This window comes from Bacillus rossius, chromosome 8 (assembly GCF_032445375.1).
Source record: "Bacillus rossius redtenbacheri isolate Brsri chromosome 8, Brsri_v3, whole genome shotgun sequence".
Lineage (NCBI taxonomy): Eukaryota > Metazoa > Arthropoda > Insecta > Phasmatodea > Bacillidae > Bacillus > Bacillus rossius.
The window spans coordinates 64988489-65009583 of NC_086336.1; the positions used below are offsets into that span (position 1 = coordinate 64988489).

At 39.5% G+C, this 21095-nt stretch overlaps 1 protein-coding gene across 1 annotated transcript in view; it reads left to right on the plus strand.

Moving 5' to 3' along the window:
* The window catches only part of LOC134535098 (glycogen debranching enzyme), a 50701-nt gene that overhangs the window by 29441 nt on the left and 165 nt on the right, over positions 1 to 21095 (plus strand). Inside the window, exons 17-26 of the mRNA XM_063373974.1 lie at positions 1537 to 1775; positions 3135 to 3224; positions 4725 to 4902; positions 6205 to 6383; positions 7983 to 8085; positions 16554 to 16779; positions 17090 to 17237; positions 18376 to 18591; positions 19767 to 20161; positions 20802 to 21038. Of these exons, the coding sequence (XP_063230044.1) occupies positions 1537 to 1775; positions 3135 to 3224; positions 4725 to 4902; positions 6205 to 6383; positions 7983 to 8085; positions 16554 to 16779; positions 17090 to 17237; positions 18376 to 18591; positions 19767 to 20161; positions 20802 to 21038 (2011 nt within the window). The remainder of the gene's footprint in view (positions 1 to 1536; positions 1776 to 3134; positions 3225 to 4724; positions 4903 to 6204; positions 6384 to 7982; positions 8086 to 16553; positions 16780 to 17089; positions 17238 to 18375; positions 18592 to 19766; positions 20162 to 20801; positions 21039 to 21095) is intronic.

Genomic DNA, 21095 nt, shown 5'->3' on the forward strand with positions numbered 1-21095 from the left:
TCCACCCGGTGTCACAGAGTTCTCTCTCTCTCTCTCTCTCTTTTTTTTCCACTTCTCCCCTTCCCCCCTCCCCTTTTCCCCTTCCCCCTCCCCTTTTCCCCTTCCCCCCTCCCCTTTTCCCCTTCCCCCCTCCCCTTTTCCCCCCTCCCCTTTATCACCCCTCCCCTTATCACCCCTCACTTTATCACCCCTCACCTTATCACCCCTCACCTTATCACCCCTCACTTTATCACCCCTCACCTTATCACCCCTCACCTTATCACCCCTCACCTTATCACCCCTCACCTTATCACCCTTCCCATTATCACCCCTCCCCTTATCACCCCTCCTCTTATCACCCCTCACCTTATCACCCCTCCCATTATCACCCCTCCCATTATCACCCCTCCCCTTATCACCCCTCCCCTTATCACCCCTCCCCTTATCACCCCTCCCCTTATCACCCCTCCCCTTATCACCCCTCACCTTCTCCCCCTCACCTTCTCCCCCTCACCTTCTCCCCCTCACCTTCTCCCCCTCACCTTCTCCCCCTCACCTTCTCCCCCTCACCTTCTCCCCCTCACCTTCTCCCCCTCCCCTTATCGGCCCTCCCCTTATCTGCCCTCCCCTTATCCCCCTCCCCTTCTCCCCCTCTGGAAGTAATTTCCTCAGGTCCTGTGTTTCTCTCACCCCCAGCATTACTTCCTTCAGTCCATTACACTCTCAGCCTGTTCTTGCTAGGATGGAATGCCTCCCTATGTCCGTCTGCTTCCATTCCCTCCGGAGCTTCCACCCGTGACCTCTCCCATCCTTTATACCCACGTTTGTGTACTCTAGTTCCTAGCTGTCCCTTTATCACTTTTCCACCCTCCTCCTCTGTAATGCTTCCCACCCCAACTCCTTAATCATCTCGGGCAGTCTATGCGTTTCCCCCCTCCTGCCCTTCTCTTGTCCTCCACCTAGCTGCTCTGCGCTGCACATTTTTGGCTCCCGTACCTCAGACCTCAGTCCCATCCTCCAACACTGACCTGACCAGCGTGGAGTATGCCTTCCCTCACCCTCCTCCCTGCCAAGCAACCCCAGAATGTTAATTAAAAAATTTCAACAGATGGAATTCTTCAACAGTCCTTGCACATTGAAAACACAAAAGTTCAATTTGTAAGTAATCATATTAATTATTAATCATATATTTTTTTTTTTTAAGTAGAATTAATTTTAGTGGTCAGTTTATTTCGTACCAACATCACACTCACCTAGTTAGAGACACTCATTATTTAAACTTCAGGCACTTCCAAGAAGGTGAATGCCTCTTCACACCTGTAGTACAACACTATGGATCAGCTCAATTTTTTTAAAATTACACGCCTACTATATTTTGCCTTCATTTTATTCATTAGAAGTGGTTTTTTTTGTAGAATCTTTTACATTTTTCAGAGAGTTTAGTTCTGTGTTTCCACCAAGTAAACAACTGTTGTGATCAGTGGGGAGTACAGTTTGAGGTAGTGTCGCTCGAGCAGACAGTGCGGTGGGAAGGTAGACGTTGCCGTGTGACCGCAGGGTGTCCCTGCACGGCGACGCGGCCCCCGCGCTGGCCGAGCTGCGGGGCCTGGTGTCAGGCTTCACGCAGCAGCTGCGGCCGTGCCACGCTGGGCTCCAGGCCGTGGCGGGGCGCCTGCAGCTGGCCGACCTGAACCGCGCGCTGTACCGCTGCGGCGCCGAGGAGCGCGACGACGGCCCGGGCGCCGGCGAGTACGACATCCCGGGCGCCGGCCCACTGGTCTACTGCGGCCTGCAAGGCGAGTCCGCCGCTGCGACTGTTTCGCTCGCCTCCGTGGATCACCAGTAGCGGATACAGACTCAAGCCCCCTCCAAAAGCATCTGGGTCCACTATTGTTTTAGTGTTTGCCTTGATAAAAGCATAGCCTCAGCTGGGTCAAGCCCCTCCCAAACCAAAATCCTGGATCCGCCACTGGTGATCTCTGATCAAACAGTGCCTTCTTTCCGTGAGTTCGCCCCAGCCCGCTTTATAGAGACGCCACTGCTAGCCAGCATTGTGGGAAGTAGTTGTTGGTCACCAAGATAAAGGAAAAAGAGGGGGTTGTCTGTAAAGTCTGTTTACTGACGATAATTTCACCTGATAACGTCATAAGGAAACATTGATGAAAACTTGCATGCTTTTTAATTTTCAAATATTATTTACAGTTTTTTGCCTATTTAATTTAAATAAATTTTTTTTAAAATATAATCACGAACAATTATTTAAAAAGCCCGCCTTAACCTGTTTGATGTTATAGGAGATTTTCTCGCTGGGTGGTTGGCTGGTTCTTGCACGTTCGGCTTAGGCGGAGCGTGAGAATTTTTCGTGCGTGCAGCCAGCGTTTATCGATTTATAAGACGTTATCACGTCAAAAAAGATGCTTACTCACTAAATGTTTACACTTCTGAAAAATACCATATTTATGTTTTCCTTTACCTGTTATGACTTATCATTTAAATCCAGCACCAGGGATGGGGCGAACTAATCTTAGTTTGGACGTAGGATTTGTATCAAAGATTCCTTTATAAATGTAATAATGATCACATGGCATTGGGGTTTTGTTTGTAACAAGAAAGCTTATGATTTACATGATCACAACATCCTGTTATTTAAGAAATCATTTGGTAGTCTATTGAACAATTAAAAGGGAAACCATATATTTTCTCTTTCTGTAAATCATCCCACGTAAACATTTTTTTTCCAATGGGAGACTTCCCAAATGTAAAACACTATAAAGTTTGTTGAAAAAAATTGATGATGTGGGCATGTGGGGGAAAATATTTTTTTTTGTAGACAAAGTGTAATGATGAGATGTGTCTAAATTACCAACATTCAGATTAATTTTTAGATAACTTTTGTTTGGACTCTGTTTGTGAAAATAGGAAATTTGATCACTAATTACCTTCCCAACAAAGAAAGTACATAAGGTATTTTATATTTAAACAGGAAATACATTAAAAATAATTAGTTAAATACTAGATCTGTATTATAGAAATAGTGTGGGCAAGTTAAGAGATATGTTAACATTGGGTATGGACTATGAAACCCTTAGTACACAAGTCTTAGTTGTTGTTAACAATTTATTGAAAAGTTGTTGTTATTATTTTGTATTTTTCAGGTTTCATGTCTCTGCTTAGTGACATCCGACCAGCTAATGACCTGGGACATCCTATGTGTAACAACTTGCGTCAAGGAAATTGGATGATTGGTAAAACATGATTTTGTTTATCAATACCACATTACTATTTTTTTTCTCTTTATCAAATGAATATTACTCTTGTGAATTTATGCATGGTTTCAGCAGATAAATTTTGATTTCAATCTTAATGAAACAGATCTGTGTTTCACATGTTGAAACAATACTTGCTGCATGGATAGTACTCGACCAACTTCAGAAAAAGCTGTGGCTGTGAAATTTGAATAGTCAAAAATTAGTTGAATATTAAATATTATAATTGTAGCTAAATTTTATTGTGAATAAGAACAAAGTTGTCAAATCAAATGATAAGCATGTTTTTCGCTTCAAAATTTTGAAGTCAATAAGGATTTCATATGATGATTCGTTATTTGGTTACTTTATTTAATCTAGTCAAAGCTTTAGCATTAAAAAGTAATTTGGACTAGTAAATACATATAGGAAAACTTGTAGAAACATAAATTTATGTACTTAATTATGTATTTAGAAAGAAAGAAAAGTTTGTCGGGTAAGTTGGTCAGAGGAAAAATTGTATGTTTTTATTTTTTTTATTTTTATGCTAAGTAACTACTACTTAGATATGTAGAAAAAAATGCAGCTACTGTAGATGATTTGTTAAATGTACATTACAAAGTATTTCATTTTGAAGTATTTTTCACTTAAAAGTTTAAATTATATAGGTAATTTCAGGTGCCTAAAATATGCTCTACATTTAGTAACAGTTGAGTATTAAGTATTTTCATTACTAAGTACAAGTACCAAAACTGTGGTTTTATCAGATACATTGTAATGAGATTTTACTGTATATGTGACATCAACCAAAATCTATCTTTTCATTTAATGTGGATGTCGAAAATTATGAAATTTTTAATTTTATTACATAGACACATCATTCTAAACATTATACAATATTTAAGTACGGTAGGTGCTGCACTTTACATTCAAAATCTGAAAATGTATGCATAGTTTTTATCTAATAGTTCTTTAAAAAAATAAATAAATAATAAAAAAAAAAAAAACATTTTAAGTTTTATTGTGGATCATATGAGTAGATTTTTCTAACATTTCTTGTACCAAATGTTCCTCTGGTAGGGAAGTAATTTAGTAACAGTCATGTTCCTAAAAGCTGTGCACACTTCTTCGAGACTTTGTTTGGACAGTTCCTACACCAGCTAAGCAAAGTGGCTCGGTGGTTAAATTAAAACATCGGATTCACGTCGTACGATCGCGATTCGAGTCTCGGTGCTCCATCCTAAATTTTGTTTGGTTTTGCCGTCGTTTTCCCGAAATCACGGCGAGCGAATGCTGTGGTTTACAAACGAATGTACACATATACATGAATATATGCATGTACACATATATACACATGCACGCGTATGCTGGGTAATGGTAACAGCTTGAAAACCGGTCACTGACCAGCACGCCGTGATAGGCCCAGCAGCTGCCTGAGGCGAGAGGTGTGGACGGGGCGCGGTGTGGAGCGAGCTATGCGGGGGTGGTGCGGGGTTGCAGACTACGCGTGGCAGCGGCTGAAGCGGGACGCGGGCACCCTGGAGCTGGGGCGCTGGCTCGAGGGGAGCCTGGAGCCGGTGAAGAAGCTGCCGCGCTACCTGGTGCCCAGCTACTTCGACCTGGTCGTCACGGGCGCCTACTGCCTGCTGCTGGACCGCGCCTGGGGGCTCATGTCGCGGTGCGTTCCTTACGTTACGTTTCCCATCGTTTGATAACTAAACCACAGTATGTAATTCAATTGAATGTCTGAAGTTAATAGTAACTGGCTGCTATAAGTCATTTACCCTGTGAATACATTGGTGTTTAATATCGAATTTATATCTGTAATAATAATATTACTAATAATAGACACTTGGTTATGGTGTTTTTAAATTTCATAACGCATAAGCCATAATTTAATTTTCGAATATTGAACTATAAAAAAAGTTACGAAATAAAAACAATTGAAAACACTATAGCATCTTTTGGATCCTGTCTGTCCCACTTGAGCTTAGTTTTTGATGAATGCATTGTGTCGTGATTCACTGTCGACAAGACGTATAAAGCACAAATAAAACAAAGGCTTAAAAAATAACTGTGAGAGACGGGAAGTCGTCGTGCTGTGCGAGCAGTTGACGCTCTCTAGAAAGTAAGCGTGCTGGATTATTTTAAAATGAAATTGATCAGCATAAAAGTGAACGGGAGTAGCAAAAAATGTCTCCAGTGGTGTTTTTGTAAAATGTGTTCTACTCCATCCCTGTTAACAAAAACACTCAACCTCTCGTTTTGCATGATTAAAGTTTCTATGTTCAATTTGCTCAAACCGGTAATGTAAATTTTCCCACAGTTTTTTAGGTTGAAATAACAAATTTTCTGCCCCTTTTCAATAAAGTTGGAACTATTTTTACATCTAATCTTATCTTAGTCCTCAAAACCTAATTTATAATATATTTTTTTTTTTTTTCAAAACAAAAAGTGATTGTTTATAGCAGGAGGATAGCTTTTGTTTCTTGAAATATTAATTTATTTTAATAACACAAAGTCCTCTGGAACTGTGATCGCTGACGCGTTGCGCCACGTGGCAAGTGTGGTGGGTTCGACACCAACACCTCGGCACGACTCCTCGGACGATGAGCAGTGTCTTGGTACCCAAGCGGTTGGGAGCTCATAATATTCGTGGAGGTCGCGTCATCTCAAGCCTCTGTGCCTAGCTGTGAAACTTAAAACATTATCGAGACAGAACAAATCATGAAATGGAAAGTGCACACTCCTGTTACCAAGTTAAGCATAGGCTGTCATCAAATGACATTTGATGTTTAGAGTGATATGTGCACAGTATCAATTGTTTCACAGCGGTTTGCAGTATAATTAGACATTATATATATTATATATATTTTTTCCTTGGTTCCTTGAGATGTGTAGGAAAACCAGGTTTTGCTGAACGCTCAGCGAGTGCCGGCGACGGACGGCTCGGTTGAAGTGTGGTGGTCGCGCCCCGCAGGTTCGTGAGCCAGGGGTCGAGCTTCGTGCGCAGCCTGGCGCTGGGCTCCGTGCAGTGCGCGGGCGTGGTGGGCTCCGCCCCGCTGCCGGCCCTGTCGCCCTCCCTCTCCCCGCCCGTGCCGCCCACGCGCACGGCCGCGTCGGGGGACCAGGTGCCGGCCTGCGTGTCGCTCTCTGCAGGTGAGGCCCTTCGCCCGTCTGCTTTCCCGGCAGCTTCGTTTCATTTGTTTGAACTGCAAAAGTACTGCGTGTTTGTTCAACGACAATATGGCGCGCATTATTCAAAACAAACCACCAATGATTTCACAATTTTAATCGGATTGCACTGCAAAGACATGACACGTTTCTCCTACCATTAGGTACCAACAACAACAACAAAAAAAACTGACCGTAGAAACACGTCACTTCCGGGCGCCAGGCGGACCACCTGTTAAACCGAAAATTCCTCAACTTTCAGGCAGGCTGGCCAACGTGACAGTTTTGTTCTTCTCGTCAAGCACTGCACTATTTATGCTAAACAGTGCATGCTGTCATTGTGTATCATGGGGGCGCGGCCAAGGAGGTTGGGAATAACCTTGGGCGCAGTAGGCTTGTTTTTATCAGTGCTAAGCCCGTTCGTAATACGTTCACTGTGTCGACACACAACTGAAGCGTCTTTTCGAAGGCATGTTTTTATAGCAGCTGATGTGTAACCGGGCCATGCCGAGTCAGAACTAGTATTTGTCTCAGCAGTGCTCTGTTCTGAGCAACGTGATTCTATTGAACAATGGAGTCCAGCTCACAATATGTTAGGCCCGCACTATAGCTAGTGTTCCAGAATCAGGAGCATAGCCAGGATGTGATTTTCTGTGGAAGAGGCACTGGGGAAAAGTTAGGAGTAATTTTTTTTTTTAACTCTCAAACTGGAGAGTACTTATTTACCTACATATGATTCATATGATTTTTAAGACACGCAACATTAATTTGGGGGGGGGGGGGGGGGGATCAGGCTAGAAAATAATCTCAATTCTGCTGAATTTCCACCAGCTGACTGTGTTCTAACTTAAAATGTGAATCGTATGAATGGTGGGTCGGAAATAAGTTACTACCCATTTGTTTCTTTGACTTCTGTAATAGTAGGTGAAACTAATCTTTTAAAAAAAATAATTCATGGTACATCGGAACGTACATTATGTTTGTAAGGACAAAACAAATTTTAATTTGGTTTTGCCAGTGGTAAAATTTTTGTTCATATTTAATATTTCGAATGTTATTTGTTATTGTTTGGTTCTCATTTTAAGACTGGTGTGAACAGGGTGTGGTATGTTTTGTCGCAGTGCATTGAAAATAAAAAAACTTTAAGTGTTGAGTAGACATTAGAGGAACACAAGCTTCAGTGGATCTGGAGACCTCAGATTGATTGGTCAACAATTTCAGCTATTATTTCACGGATATTCAATTTTATATAAGATTTAATATTTTTTTTTGACGTGTCAACGTCTAATAAATTGATGAACGCCGGCTGCACGCACAAAAAAGGATAACTCATTGTCCCGTTATCAATTAAATTGTAGATTTCATTTCACTCCTTTGTATTCATACAAAATAGTGATAATTCAATAAAAATGATTCAATTTTTTTCATAAAAGTATGCAATCATTTCCTCAATGTTTTGTATGACGTCACGTTAAACTATCGTCCATAACCGACTTTACAGACAACCAATTTTTTTTATTCATTATGTAAACTATTAATGCTGGTGTGTTATTTAATTTAATGCTTATTACCTCCTATTTTCAGGCCTGCCACACTTCACCACGGGCTACATGAGGAACTGGGGCAGGGACACGTTCATTGCGCTGCGCGGGTTGTTCATCCTGACTGGGAGGTACCAGGAGGCCAGGTGAGCTATACCGCTGCTCGGCCTGTGTAAAGCGAACATCTAATCAAACGTTTTAAATATTCACGAAGTTTAATCCAACTACAAATATTTTTCTTGGCGAAGATGAATATTATACTTGTATTATAAAATACAGGATTGAATAAAATATCCAGGATTTTGGAACTGATAAGTGATCAACCAATTGGGCCTTATGTGTAACATCATTAGGCCTGTGCGAAGCTTCGCAAATGCGAATCGATTCGAATCATAATTTAATATTCGCTTCAATTCGAATACATTTTAAATATTCGCATGTTTAGAATAATTCGTAGCCGAACCACTACGTATCGACTAATAGCGTGCGCGAGTCGACAATCGATCCTTACTTTGTAACAATCGATATTGCTTCTTGACACAATCGTTTCTTTGTTCCTTTGAACGGTAAATAACAGAACACTTGCTCTCACTTGCTTTTGTTTGTGAGAAAGTGGGAGAGGTCTGCGCTTGTTAAGTTTTTAAAAACCACGAAAAGATACTGGTAATTAGCGGACCGGAGATTATGTCTGATTTAAACTCAGAAAATACGCCCAAAAGAAGAAAGAGTGAAGTATGGCATTATTTCACGAAAGGGAACGACGACGTTGCAAAGTGCAACTCCTGTAATGTGAAACTAAAAACGCTACGAGGTAAATTACTTTGCGATGCTAAATTTGTTTTAAATAAAAATTGTGCTACCTGTCCAAACCGAAAGTTTATTAATTCAAACTTGACGGGAATATACAGTTTTAATTACTGTAACCTAGATGTCCCGTTTTAGTTACTCTAACCTATTGTAAACAATGTCTGGAGAAATTGAAACGGAGTAATTGAAACGCGTGTACATAGGATATAATTCGCCGAGGTGGACTGGAGTTACAAACCAATGCCCTTATACAATTATTTCAAAAGGAGAAATAATGTATGGGAAATTTATTGACTTACAATTTGAATGGATTTAGAGGTTAGGAAAAGGGACGTGTAGGCCTGTATTTAAATAAAACAAGCTGAGACTTTATGGGTAGAGCCAAGATTTTATGGTGTTATGAAAAAGGACTTTTCGTCATTAAGAATTGTGGATTTCGTCTTTATCGTCATAAAAAATTAAAACACATGTAATAACATGTACACACCTAGCAGAGCTGCCTTGATCAAATGCTTCAATAATTCGTGCTTAGAGACTTAAAATATGCACATTAAACAATACTATGTTGAGAGTACATAAAAAATTAACAACTAAAATATTTAGTATTCTTATGCAGGTAAGTACTGTTCCTGAGTTCAGGAGAGAGTCTAAATTAATTAAAATAGAAACTACAGTTAAACTTTTGTTCTATAAATGCAATATAATTAAGCTCAGGAAAAAGCCACCATTGTCAGCAGTTCAGCATTCTCTGGTTTTAGAGATCTTCTTCTGTCACTTACAACTACAGAATACTTAGAAAAAGATCTTTCTGAGTCCACATTCGTTGCAGGTATCCATATTAACTTTAAAGCAGCAGCTGCAAATTCAGGATAATCCGCTTTCATTTTGTTTACTTTATGGGCCCAACATTGTATGTGGTACATGTGGTCACCAAATACACCTTCAAGGGTACCAGCAGATTTTGTCATGTACCTGGCACTATCTGTAACATACGCAATTATGTTTTCTTCCTTGACTTCATATTTGAAGCATACATCAATCACTGCCCAAGAACAACAAACCGCATTTGCTGCATCAAGGACACAAGAAGCCCCTAAGATAACATCTTGTTCAGCACCTGGTTTCAGAATTTTAAACAAGATGTTGAAAACACAATTATTACTCTTGTCAGTGGTTTCATCTGCGAGTATGACCACATCTTGCCCCAAGAGCTGATGCTTGATGTCCACTTCTTTTTTCTCTCTAAGTAGGGGAATGTACTTTTTCCTCATCCAATCCGCTGTTGGAAGATCACCAGCACCACTTACATGCTTCTGCATCCATGCAGTCAGCTTGCTGTTGTCAAGTTTCTCAAGAGGAATACCTGCAGCTACAAAGGCTTCAACAGTTTCGAGAACAAAATCTTCCTTTTGTTTTTTTTGCGCATATTTGCGCCACTCCTGCTTCTGGGATAGAAAGCTGTCGTTTCAAAGTGCATGGGGATCGTTTAGCTTTTACATGTTTGTCGCTAATTATGTGCTTGTTTACCGTGTCCTTACGTTCATGCTCCAAACTGCAATTACAATATTTACAGAAAAGTATTTTTCCGTCACTGACATATAATCCCTCATTCTTAAACTCGTCAGCACGTGATGCCTCAGTAGCTTTATTTTTCGGCATGATTAAGAAATTTAGCTTTCATTTATGCACATCATTTGTAAACAAAGCCCGGAGGTACCAAAAACTAGTATTTACTGAAGTTTTAGCGAAAAAATAAACCGCGGGAAGCCTACTTTTTACAGGCGAGAGAGCCATATACTCAACCCGAAGTAAAAGGTTAGGTTATGTCAGGTCAGTGAAATAAATGTTTTTATTTATTTTCCGGGAGGGTTGGGTATGTAAGCGTTATTTAAAATATTTAATGACCGTAAAATAAATAAATCCTTGCAATATGGTGCTTTTTCATTAGCGATCGGAAAACTTCGATTATGTTACGATTTTGGCACTCTCGCCTGTGAAGTGTGAAATGAAAATGAAGGCTTCACGGTAAACTGCTTATTCAACAAGCACACAAAATTGCGTTACAGTGAAATTTCATTAAATATTAAGTGATCATTAAATATCAATGTTCGCTTTTATTTTATTTTCATACGTATTTATTTAATGAATGCAGTTTTTTTTCACGTGTATTTTTCAAAGGATACAGCAAACAAGGCGCTGAGATTTTTCACGTTGTTGTGTTTGTTAACTTGATAATTTTAAGTTTACGATCGTCAGTTGTTAATATTGCGTGATCTCTAGTGGCTAGTGATGGGCAGAACGGTTCTTTTGACCGAACCGGTACTTTCGGATCAGTTCCGTGAAAGATTCGTTCAGAACGATTCGTTCATCTCGGTCATTTCGTTCTTTTCTGTGAATAGGATCTGGCTCTTTTATCAGGTGTCGTAACTCGTTCATCCTTTAGAGTATTGGCTACGTGTTTGCTTCCAGCCTCCCCTCGTTATCGCGTGACCCGATAACGAGAGGAGGCTGGATCGCGTGGGTGGTTATCTTTATCTACTCTGCATGGGTAAATGAAATTTCAAACGTCTAGTTGTATACTGACTGTTATAAAATTATTGACTGTTGATCGCTGCAAATGCTTCATGCAGTGATTCTATATAATACGGGAGCATTAAATCTAAGAATGTTAGGTACGAAAGTGATCTTTCTTAACTTTAATTTGTAATCGCACTATTATAGCTAGTACTTGAACATTGCTTTTCGTAGCCAGTGAATCACAGTTGCGTATATGAAACAAGATTATTTATATTGTATTACTTTTTAAGTTACAAATATTAATATACAGGCTATTTACACTCTAGAGAGAGTAAAGTGTTTACATGTAGACCAACACATTTAGAGAAAAAAAGACAAAAATTGAATACTACTACTGCGATTCAGTATGAAGAGAGAAAAATGAAGTAGGTACATTAATTAACACCTAAATGGTAAGTGTGAACATTTGTAGTTACTTTCCCTGTTATTTTTAATTCATGTTTTTTTTCCCCCCCCAAATTTGTGTATGTGAATGTGAAAACGCAATTTTAAACCACTACTTAACAGTTGACATTTTCAGGTATAGATACTTTTCATGTTACCCTATTTTATTTGATCAGTTATCGTTAGCTCTTATGAACATGCTCACGCTGTGATTACTAATTCTTCAGACTCCTGACGTCATGAATCATTTCACGAACGAATCAGACCGGGCGCGTGGCCGGTTCTCTCATCTCGTTCTCTCGTTCTCTCCGCGTTTTCGTTCTTCCGAATCTTTCAAGGTACCGGCTCTCAAAGAGCCGGTTGGTTCTCTCGTTCTCTCCGCATTTTCGTTCTACCGAATCTTTCAAGGTACCGGCTCTCAAAGAGCCGGTTCTTTACATCGCGAACGAATCGCAAGATTTCGTTCTCTCAAAGATTCGTTCTTTTTGAACGAATCGTTAACGAACGACCCATCACTACTAGTGGCTAGATGCGTTTAAAAACCCTAACCTAACTCCGATAACGATCTTTTTTTGTTCGTGAAATCGTCAATTTTTGTGATATCTTGTAATTTTTTAAGATGAATAATTAACGCATTAAATAACCACCACACTGCAGTTGGATGACGACCATTTCTTCTACAAACAGTTACGGAATTTTTGTCAATCAACCAATAGTCGGTAGTTAACGATTTAAATCAATATTGAGGTGTTTATTTGTGGTTAGAAAACATTTCGCATTTTTCGCGGTTTGGGATGAATTTCGCGTGAAAATTCGCGATTTCGCATAAAACCATATAATCTTGGCTCTATTTATGGGGAAGCTGGGTGAAGGTTTGAGACTCGATGGACTATCCAGACTAGGCTGTTAATGGTAAAGAGCATTTTAAAATCAATATTGGAATAACATTACAACATTCTTTGTTTTAATTTCAATTTGAGTATTATTTTATATGCTTAGTGAAAATGGCAGCGAATTATACAAGTCCATATTTATTCTTAACGTCTTAAAGTTTAACTATCTACCATGTTAACTACCATGTTATCTACCATATTAACAAAATATATAGAAAATAATTTCTCTATATATTATTTATTTTTTAATACACACACCACACATATAAGTACCTTTATGTTGTGGTTCGGTTCCAGGTACAACCACTACATTGCAAAATCACTTGCAGGCTAAACATGCAGCATTATACCATCGCATGATGCAAGATAAGAAAGAGACCTAAACATTAAAACCAAATCCCGAACAAGCTACTAAAACAAGCTTGCAGCAGCCGACCATTTCACAAGTATTAATGAAATCCACAAAAATGCCGCCAAGTGACCCCAGAGCTCAGTCCATTACGAAACAAATTACAAAAATGTTGGCAACAGAGTTGTTGCCATACGATTTCGTAGAAGGTGAAGGTTTCAAAGAACTGATGGCCAACCGGCACGTAGCACCAACTTACCAAGTACCTTCTCGGACCACATTTTCCGAACACTATGTCCCGGCCCTCTACGAAGAAACTAAACAAGCACTTCAGTCAATGCTTGTTGCAGACCTTCCATCACTGTCAGCCATATCATTAACATCAGATGGCTGGACTTCTCGTTCCAATGACAGTTAGGGCCTACATCAGTCTGACGTGCCACTACCTCAGGCCCGATTTTTCCCTGGTTTCATTTGCCATGAGCAATATTGTAGTTCAGGAATCTCACACAAGTGTCAACATTGCTACAGCAATTAAATCAGTTTTATGTGACTGGGGTATTTCTGTTGAAAATGCCACTATACCCATTTTTTGCATCACTGACAATGCTGCAAACTATAAATTAGCATGTTCTTCACTATTTCATGAAAATGCCCGAAATTGTTTTGCCCATTCGCTTCAATTAGCCATTGAAGATGCAAATAAAGAATGTGCAGGTACACAAACACTCCTTTCCAAAGCAAGAGCTATTGTTGGTCATTACCGACGCAGTAGTTCTGCAAGGAAACGACTGCACAAACTTCAAGAACAGATGAACATACAAAAACTGGAGGTTATCCAATATGTGGACACACGTTGGAATTCTGAGTTTGCTATGCTGAAGCGGCTGATTCAGATAAGACCTGCTATGGTGGCCGAACATGCAGATTCAAACAGTACAGAAATGCTCTCTGTGTCAGAGTGGAAGCAAGCAGAAGGTATTGTTGAGATTTTAAAACCACTTGCAGAGGCCACTGATGAAATGAGTGGGGAAAAATATGCTACATCATCAATGGTAATCCCAATTTTGCACTGCTTGTTGGCTAACCTTGAGCTGCATATTCGCCAGAAGAAAGATGGAGTAACATTTGCAAGAGCGTTAATAAAATTTTTGAAATCCAGATTCCAAAATTTTATTATGGAGTCAGTGAATCGCATTTCAATGTTAATAGATCCAAGGTTCAAGGGTGTGTTAATTTCTGACACAGAAGCACAGGCTACACTGATTTCTGCACTCAGACTATTGCCAAAAGAAAATAAGTTACCTCAAGATGTACCTACATCCTCTCAGAGTCCAGCATCAAGTTTGTGGTGTGTCCTAGATTCTATTCCTAATCAAGTCGACATAGATGAATCGGAGGAAGTGAGAAGATACCTCAAAGAACCACGTCTTAACAGAGGTGATGATTCCCTTCACTGGTGGAAAATTGAAGGCAGAAACAAATATCCTAACCTAACACAGATTGCTGTTAAATACCTGGGTATTCCTGCAACTCAGGTATCATCAGAGAGACTTTTTTCTTCTGCAGGAAATGTGGTCAGCAGCCGTAGGGAAAGTCTCTTGCCCGAACATGTGGAACAGCTAGTATTTTTACATGCTAATTTGAAGCATAAGAAAACTGTGTAATGTCCTTTAAAAATATACTCGTGTGTATTTTGGCAATGTAAAACTAGTATTAGCAGAGTAATGTGTGGCTATAATTTTTAATATGTAATGTATTTTTTTTAAATTGTTAAATTGCAACTGCAAGGCTACAAGTTAATTTATTATTGTTCCATTTGAGTGTTATTTATTTATGCTACTTAAATTTTATTCCTAATATACAAAAAGTAATGAGGTTAGGTACATGTGTTTCACTATAAATAATTGTAGTGAGAAATTAGTATGATGAAATTTTCAGTTGTATTGTTTAGTTTGTAAGTGAAAAATTTTTTTAGAGGATTATGTTGGCTTCTTATATTATTCTTATACTCAATGTTGCTTAAGAATCTGTAATTTCTATTCAGTAATTTTTATAAGCAAAAGCAATACAGGATTACCTTTACTTTCAGTAGCAATATGTGGATTTGTGAATAGTCAGTATATTTAATCTATTACTAACTTTAATAAAATTACCTACCAATATGCAACTTGCATTTTGTTTTCACTTGTTTAACTACATATGTGCAGTTAAAAAAATTTTAGAGTAACAAAATTCAGTATTTAAAATTACAGCAGAAAAAAATATTTACTATTCGATTTGGCTTCGCACGAATAGTAAGTATTCGCTTCGCACTTCGCTTCGCATTGAAAAACTGGTATTCGCACAGGCCTAAACATCATTCAATAAAAAAATTATAGAATACCCATCCAGTAGTATTAATCTAAACCATTCAAAAATGCAAATGGAATGCTACTTTTTGATTTTTTTTGACGTGATAACGTCTTATAAATCGATGAACGCCGGCTGCACGCATGAAAAAGCATGACTCATTGTCACGTTCCGCCTGAGCCGAGCGTGCAAGAACCGGCCAACCACCGTGCGAGAAAATCTTCTATAATATCAAACAGGTTAAGGCGGACTTTTTAAAAGTAGCAATTTAAATTTTTTTATTTATTTGTCCAATTTCGTCATTTCAAATTAACAATTTATTGACATTGATTTGATTTCAGTTTATTTCTATAACTAATTGTTCATGATTATATTTGAACAAATGATTTAAATTAAATTTGCAAAAACTGTAAATAAATTTTGAAAATTAAAAAGTATGCAATTTTTCATCAATGTTTTCTTATGACGTTATCACGTAAAATTATTGTCTGTAAACCGACTTTACAGACAAACCCCCCCCCCCCCCCCCCCCCCCTTTTTATTTTAAATAACCAAATTTATGCAAGCAAAACATATAACACACAGGGAAAAAATTATTTTCATGAGCTAATCTTAGGCTTCCAATATTTTAAAGCCTTGTAAACAAATATGTACATAGCTTCACATTAGATGCAAAGCTTTGCATCACTACCAAATTTTCTTGATTTCAATTGCATTTTGGGGCTTTGTGGTGTATTAACATGAATTTTGGTGTTATATGGTTATATATGTTTAAGTTTTATCGCAGTTTACGATATAATCTTGTCCCTATTGATGACTCGATGATAAAACATAAAATTTAAAAAAAAATTTTAAAAAAAAATTAGTGATTGGTCGAATCCCATTTTTCCCGAATCCGAATCTTGAATTCGAATCCCAAACAGTACCTCGAATCCACCTCTCGAATCCGAATCCAGATCTCAAGGGTTATTATAAAATAATTTATATGTTAAGAGAAAAAATTAAACTTTATGCAGAATTATTTAATCCTTTTAATTTTTATTTAAAAAAGAAACTTTTAGACACGGTCTAGATCAACAGCTCTGAAACCTACTAGAGCTCTGAAACCTTTATCTTCGACCACTGTAAAAGACTGATTATCAAAACAAATCATCTCTCCAATTAACTTAGTAATACCAGCACTTAAAAAATTTGTGCCCATGTTTTGGAAAGGGTTTGCCGGAGACGGGGCGGGACTGTGGGACTGTGGCAGGTACCACATCCTGGGGTACGCCGCCTGCCTGCGTCACGGCCTCATCCCCAACCTGCTGGACGGGGGCTTCAAGCCCCGCTACAACTGCCGCGACGCGGTGTGGTGGTGGCTGCACTGTGTCCAGAGCTACGTGGAGGAGGCCCCCAATGGCCTGGCGATCCTGCAGGACAAGGTGTCCCGGCTGTTCCCCCAGGACGACTCGCCCCGCTTGCCTCCGGGAGCAGCTGTGAGTGCAGCCTCTCGGCGGACTGACAGATAATTAGGAACGGGGTTTTGCTGTACCTACTTACAAAAGTTAAATTTGAGCAAAAAATATCTCTTGAAAACAGCCGCAACCACAGTCACATGGTTTTAAAGTTTATATTTTCCAATGTCGGTGGTGTGGCGGTTATTTCCGCAGTCCACTGCACAAAGGATTAATTGTGGTGTTAGTTCAGGAATGGTTTACAGTCATTATTCAGCGGATGTTTTGAATGTACAGGTAGCTGATGATTCCAAGTTGCAGGATTGTAATCAATCCACACCGTTCATTTCAGGATCAGCTGCTTCAAGACATCATTCAAGAAGCACTGTCGGTTCACTTCCAAGGCCTGTTCTTTCGCGAGCGAAATGCAGGACGCGAGATAGACGCCCACATGACTGATAAAGGGTTCAACAATCAGATTGGCGTCCATCCAGAGACAGGTGTGTTTTTTTTTTTTTTGCACATCCGGCCATTACACTTTGGCTTGCATACTTTGCTATCTTTAGAAACAACTAATAAACTAAGCATGACCACAAAAGTTCAGCGTGGTCCATTTGTCTGTTTATAGAGTAAAAAGTTTAGGATATTTTCTTTGACATTTAATAACTAAATATTGCAATGCAAGTGGAATAACTTGTGTGTATGTCATAGTGATGCACTAATGGAAAAGTCCAAAAAATTAATATTAATTAATATTTTTTTTATTTTTTTATTTTTTTATTTTTTTTTTACATATTCTAAGAGGGTTATCATTGGGCATTATAAGACATTTTACGTCTACCTCTATCTGTGAGATTTCACGTATAATTAGGAACAAGATTATATGGTGAATTGCGATAAAAATTGAATAACACCACAATGCATGTCAATGCAATATATAACACCTAAATGCAAATTAATGCACAATTTAGCACTGAAATGTAATAAAAACATTAAATCAATCAGCAATTTGACAAAACTTCAATCAAATTACAAAAATTTAATCTTTTATCATAGTGAATTCATTGAATATAATTTATTCAGCAGGAAATGTGTATTTTAATATATATGATCTAAATGGTTTGGAAAAAAATTAATATTATACATATACATAATCTTGCACCACTTACATTAATAACACGTTTTTACATTAACGATGGCATATGCTTAAATCATTAAAACACAAAAATTAGCCAATTCTTTTTTTTTTTTTTTTTGAGTAGTTCTGTTCTAGACATTATTATTTCTAATCATTCCACTGTATTAGTAGTGCATCAGGTGTGAATTAAAATGAGAATATTTTGGTGAAATAAGTAAAAAAACAATATTGTCTTAAAATCAAAACTATGTAATCTTGTCTCTACTTATTTTTACGCGACTAATGTTGAGATGTTCGACTTGTAGCCTCAGTGTCTACAGCTTGTGAGCGGCAAGTCTCAGGTCACAGGTTCAACATGTAGCCGGAATAGGAGAGCTTTACCCAGACCCAGGACCATAATGCAGAAGGCAACGCGAAACCAAAGTTTGAGGACAAACGCACTGTAACCGGTCTCGCGAGGTGAAGCCTCGTCCTCACGGCGGGAGAGGGTGTTGTTGCAGGCTTCGTGTTCGGGGGCAACAGCTACAACTGCGGCACGTGGATGGACAAGATGGGCTCGAGCGACAAGGCGGGCAACCGCGGCCGGCCGGCGACCCCGAGGGACGGCTCGGCGGTGGAGCTGGTCGGCCTCAGCAAGAAGGCCGTGAGCTGGCTGGCGGCTCTGCACGAGCAGGGCAAGTTCCCCTACGGCAGCGTCACCAGGGAGAAGAAGAACGGTCGGTACTCCCTGTGTTCCTCCGCAAACCCTCTAGAGTAGGGGCATTATTTCATGGTTATTTTTTTTTTTTTAGTCCAAATTAATTTTTAAAATGGTGGATTTCGTTTATACAAAAGCCGCTTTGTAATACTTATTCCTTAAAAATAATTATAACATTGTTGTGCTCCACTTTTTTACAATAAAATAACTTGAAATTATTTGGTTTAAAACAGATACATTCAGATCAATGAAATAAATTAGCGAGCATTTGTTTGGATAAGAAATTCAAAATAAACAATTTAATTAATGTTTTCAGATCTATGCACTTCAGTATGATTTTTTTTTGTCCATAAATAACAATATTTGGTGAATTTCAAACATTAATATCTTTTTTTTTTTTGTTGCAAATACTACTTTATTCCAAGACTTCAGAAGATTACAAATTAAGTTTTTATGGTCTGTGTCTCAGCTTATTGCAGTGTAAGAAACACGGCACCGATGTCCTTCGTCTTTTCCCTCTTCGTCCTTTACGGGCATGGCCCAATATGTTCTTACAACAATCAATGTGTTTGTTGAATTACAATGCCATTCCAAAGTAAACTGTGGCCATCTTCTCATAGTAATATTACATTCCTATAATACCATGTTACCATATTCTCACAGTTCAGAAGTCTGCCACTGAGTGCATTATGCCCTCTCACAAAGTACACTTTGTACACTAGTGTTTTGGTTATTTGTTTTTACAAAATGCTATGGCTGTGGGACACACTTTCTTTTAATTAAGTCAGGAAGACATCTAAAGGTAAATGAAATGAAATGAAAGATAAACCTATGTTTTATAAGAAAGGAGAGTTTTTTCTGAATGATGTCATGGCAGCCTTGTGTTCAGCCAACTAGGCTCCCACCAGCTACGAATATTTTTGACGACGTGTGTATGCGGAAGGGTTTAGAGGTTGAAAAGTGGTAAAGAGGTTCAACATACTGCACGACATAGTTGAAGAATTGACGATTGACTAGTAATTTCTGACCACTAGATTTTATTAATCTGAGCCCCTAGCGGTTCACATGATCTCGTATAGTCGGGTCATCCACACTGTTGGTTTCTTGACGTGATCCTCCAGGAGTGAAGATTACGTGGACGTACCGATATAGTCAGGTTATCTGCACTGTTGGTTTCTTGTCGTGATCCTCCAGGAGTGAAGATAACGTGGACGTACCGCGAGTGGGAGAGGAGGATCGCGGGGAGCTTCGAGCGAGCGTTCTTCGTGGCGCCCGAGCCGTCCCCGGAAGAGCCGCGGCCGGACCTCGTGCACAGGCGAGGGATCTACAAGGACACATACGGATCGAGCCAGCCGTGGGCGGACTACCAGCTGCGCTGCAACTTCCCCGTGGCCATGGTGGCCGCGCCGGAGCTGTTCGACGCGGCCCACGCGTGGCCCGCGCTGCGCCGGGCGGAGGAGCTCCTGCTGGGCCCGCTCGGCATGAGGACGCTGGACCCCGGCGACTGGAACTACGACGGCGACTACGACAACAGCAACGACTCGGACGACCCGAAGCTGGCCCACGGCTTCAACTACCACCAGGGCCCGGTGAGTGTCGCCCTCACGCACTAAACATTAAAATAAGTCTTCCTTTTTTTTTAATTATATTAATTTCCTGTCAAATTAATTTAACAAAATGTTTTGAGTTTCATAAAAAATATTTTCTTTGCTTTCAAATAGACGTCATGTGAATTACCTCAAAAACTGAAATCTACTGGAGCATCATTTTTTCAGTCTTCTTGTTGGCTTCAAGGTTGGATTGAGTGTATTACAAACCCTGCCTAACCAAGAGATATTTAATAATACATTAAAGGAGATATTTAAATATATATATATATATATATATATATATATATATATATATATATATATATATATATATATATATATATATATTAGTTTTTTTTTAAATTCTGATGTAATAATTTCTTACCGATGAAGGAAATTCAACAAAAAAAATCAATCTTATTAAAAATATATATATATATATTTTTTTTAATGCAAATGTTCTGACAAAAATAAAACCCTTGTTAATAACTTGCCTTTTGACTAAAAATAATAACTATATTTACTGTACCGTTAGTTGGTGTTATACTTCACTGAAGGCTGCAAGGAAGCAACTACCTAAGTATACCTTGGTATTGAAATGGAGGCAGTGGTGCGAGAGTGTGACTGGCCTGGCTCGCAGGAGTGGGTGTGGCCCCTGGGCTTCTTCCTGCGCGCGCGGCTGCACTTCGCGGGCGCGGCGGGCGGGCCGGAGGAGCTGCGGCGCACGGTGGCGCACACGCGCGCCCTGCTGGCGCGGCACTTCGCGGAGCTGCAGACGTCGCCGTGGCGCGGGCTGCCCGAACTCACCAACAAGGACGGGGCCTACTGCCGCGACAGCTGCCGCACGCAGGCCTGGAGCATGGGCTGCCTGCTGGAGGTGCGTGCGCGCCGTCACGTCACCTCGTTGCCGTGTATACTTGTAACATGCTGAGCA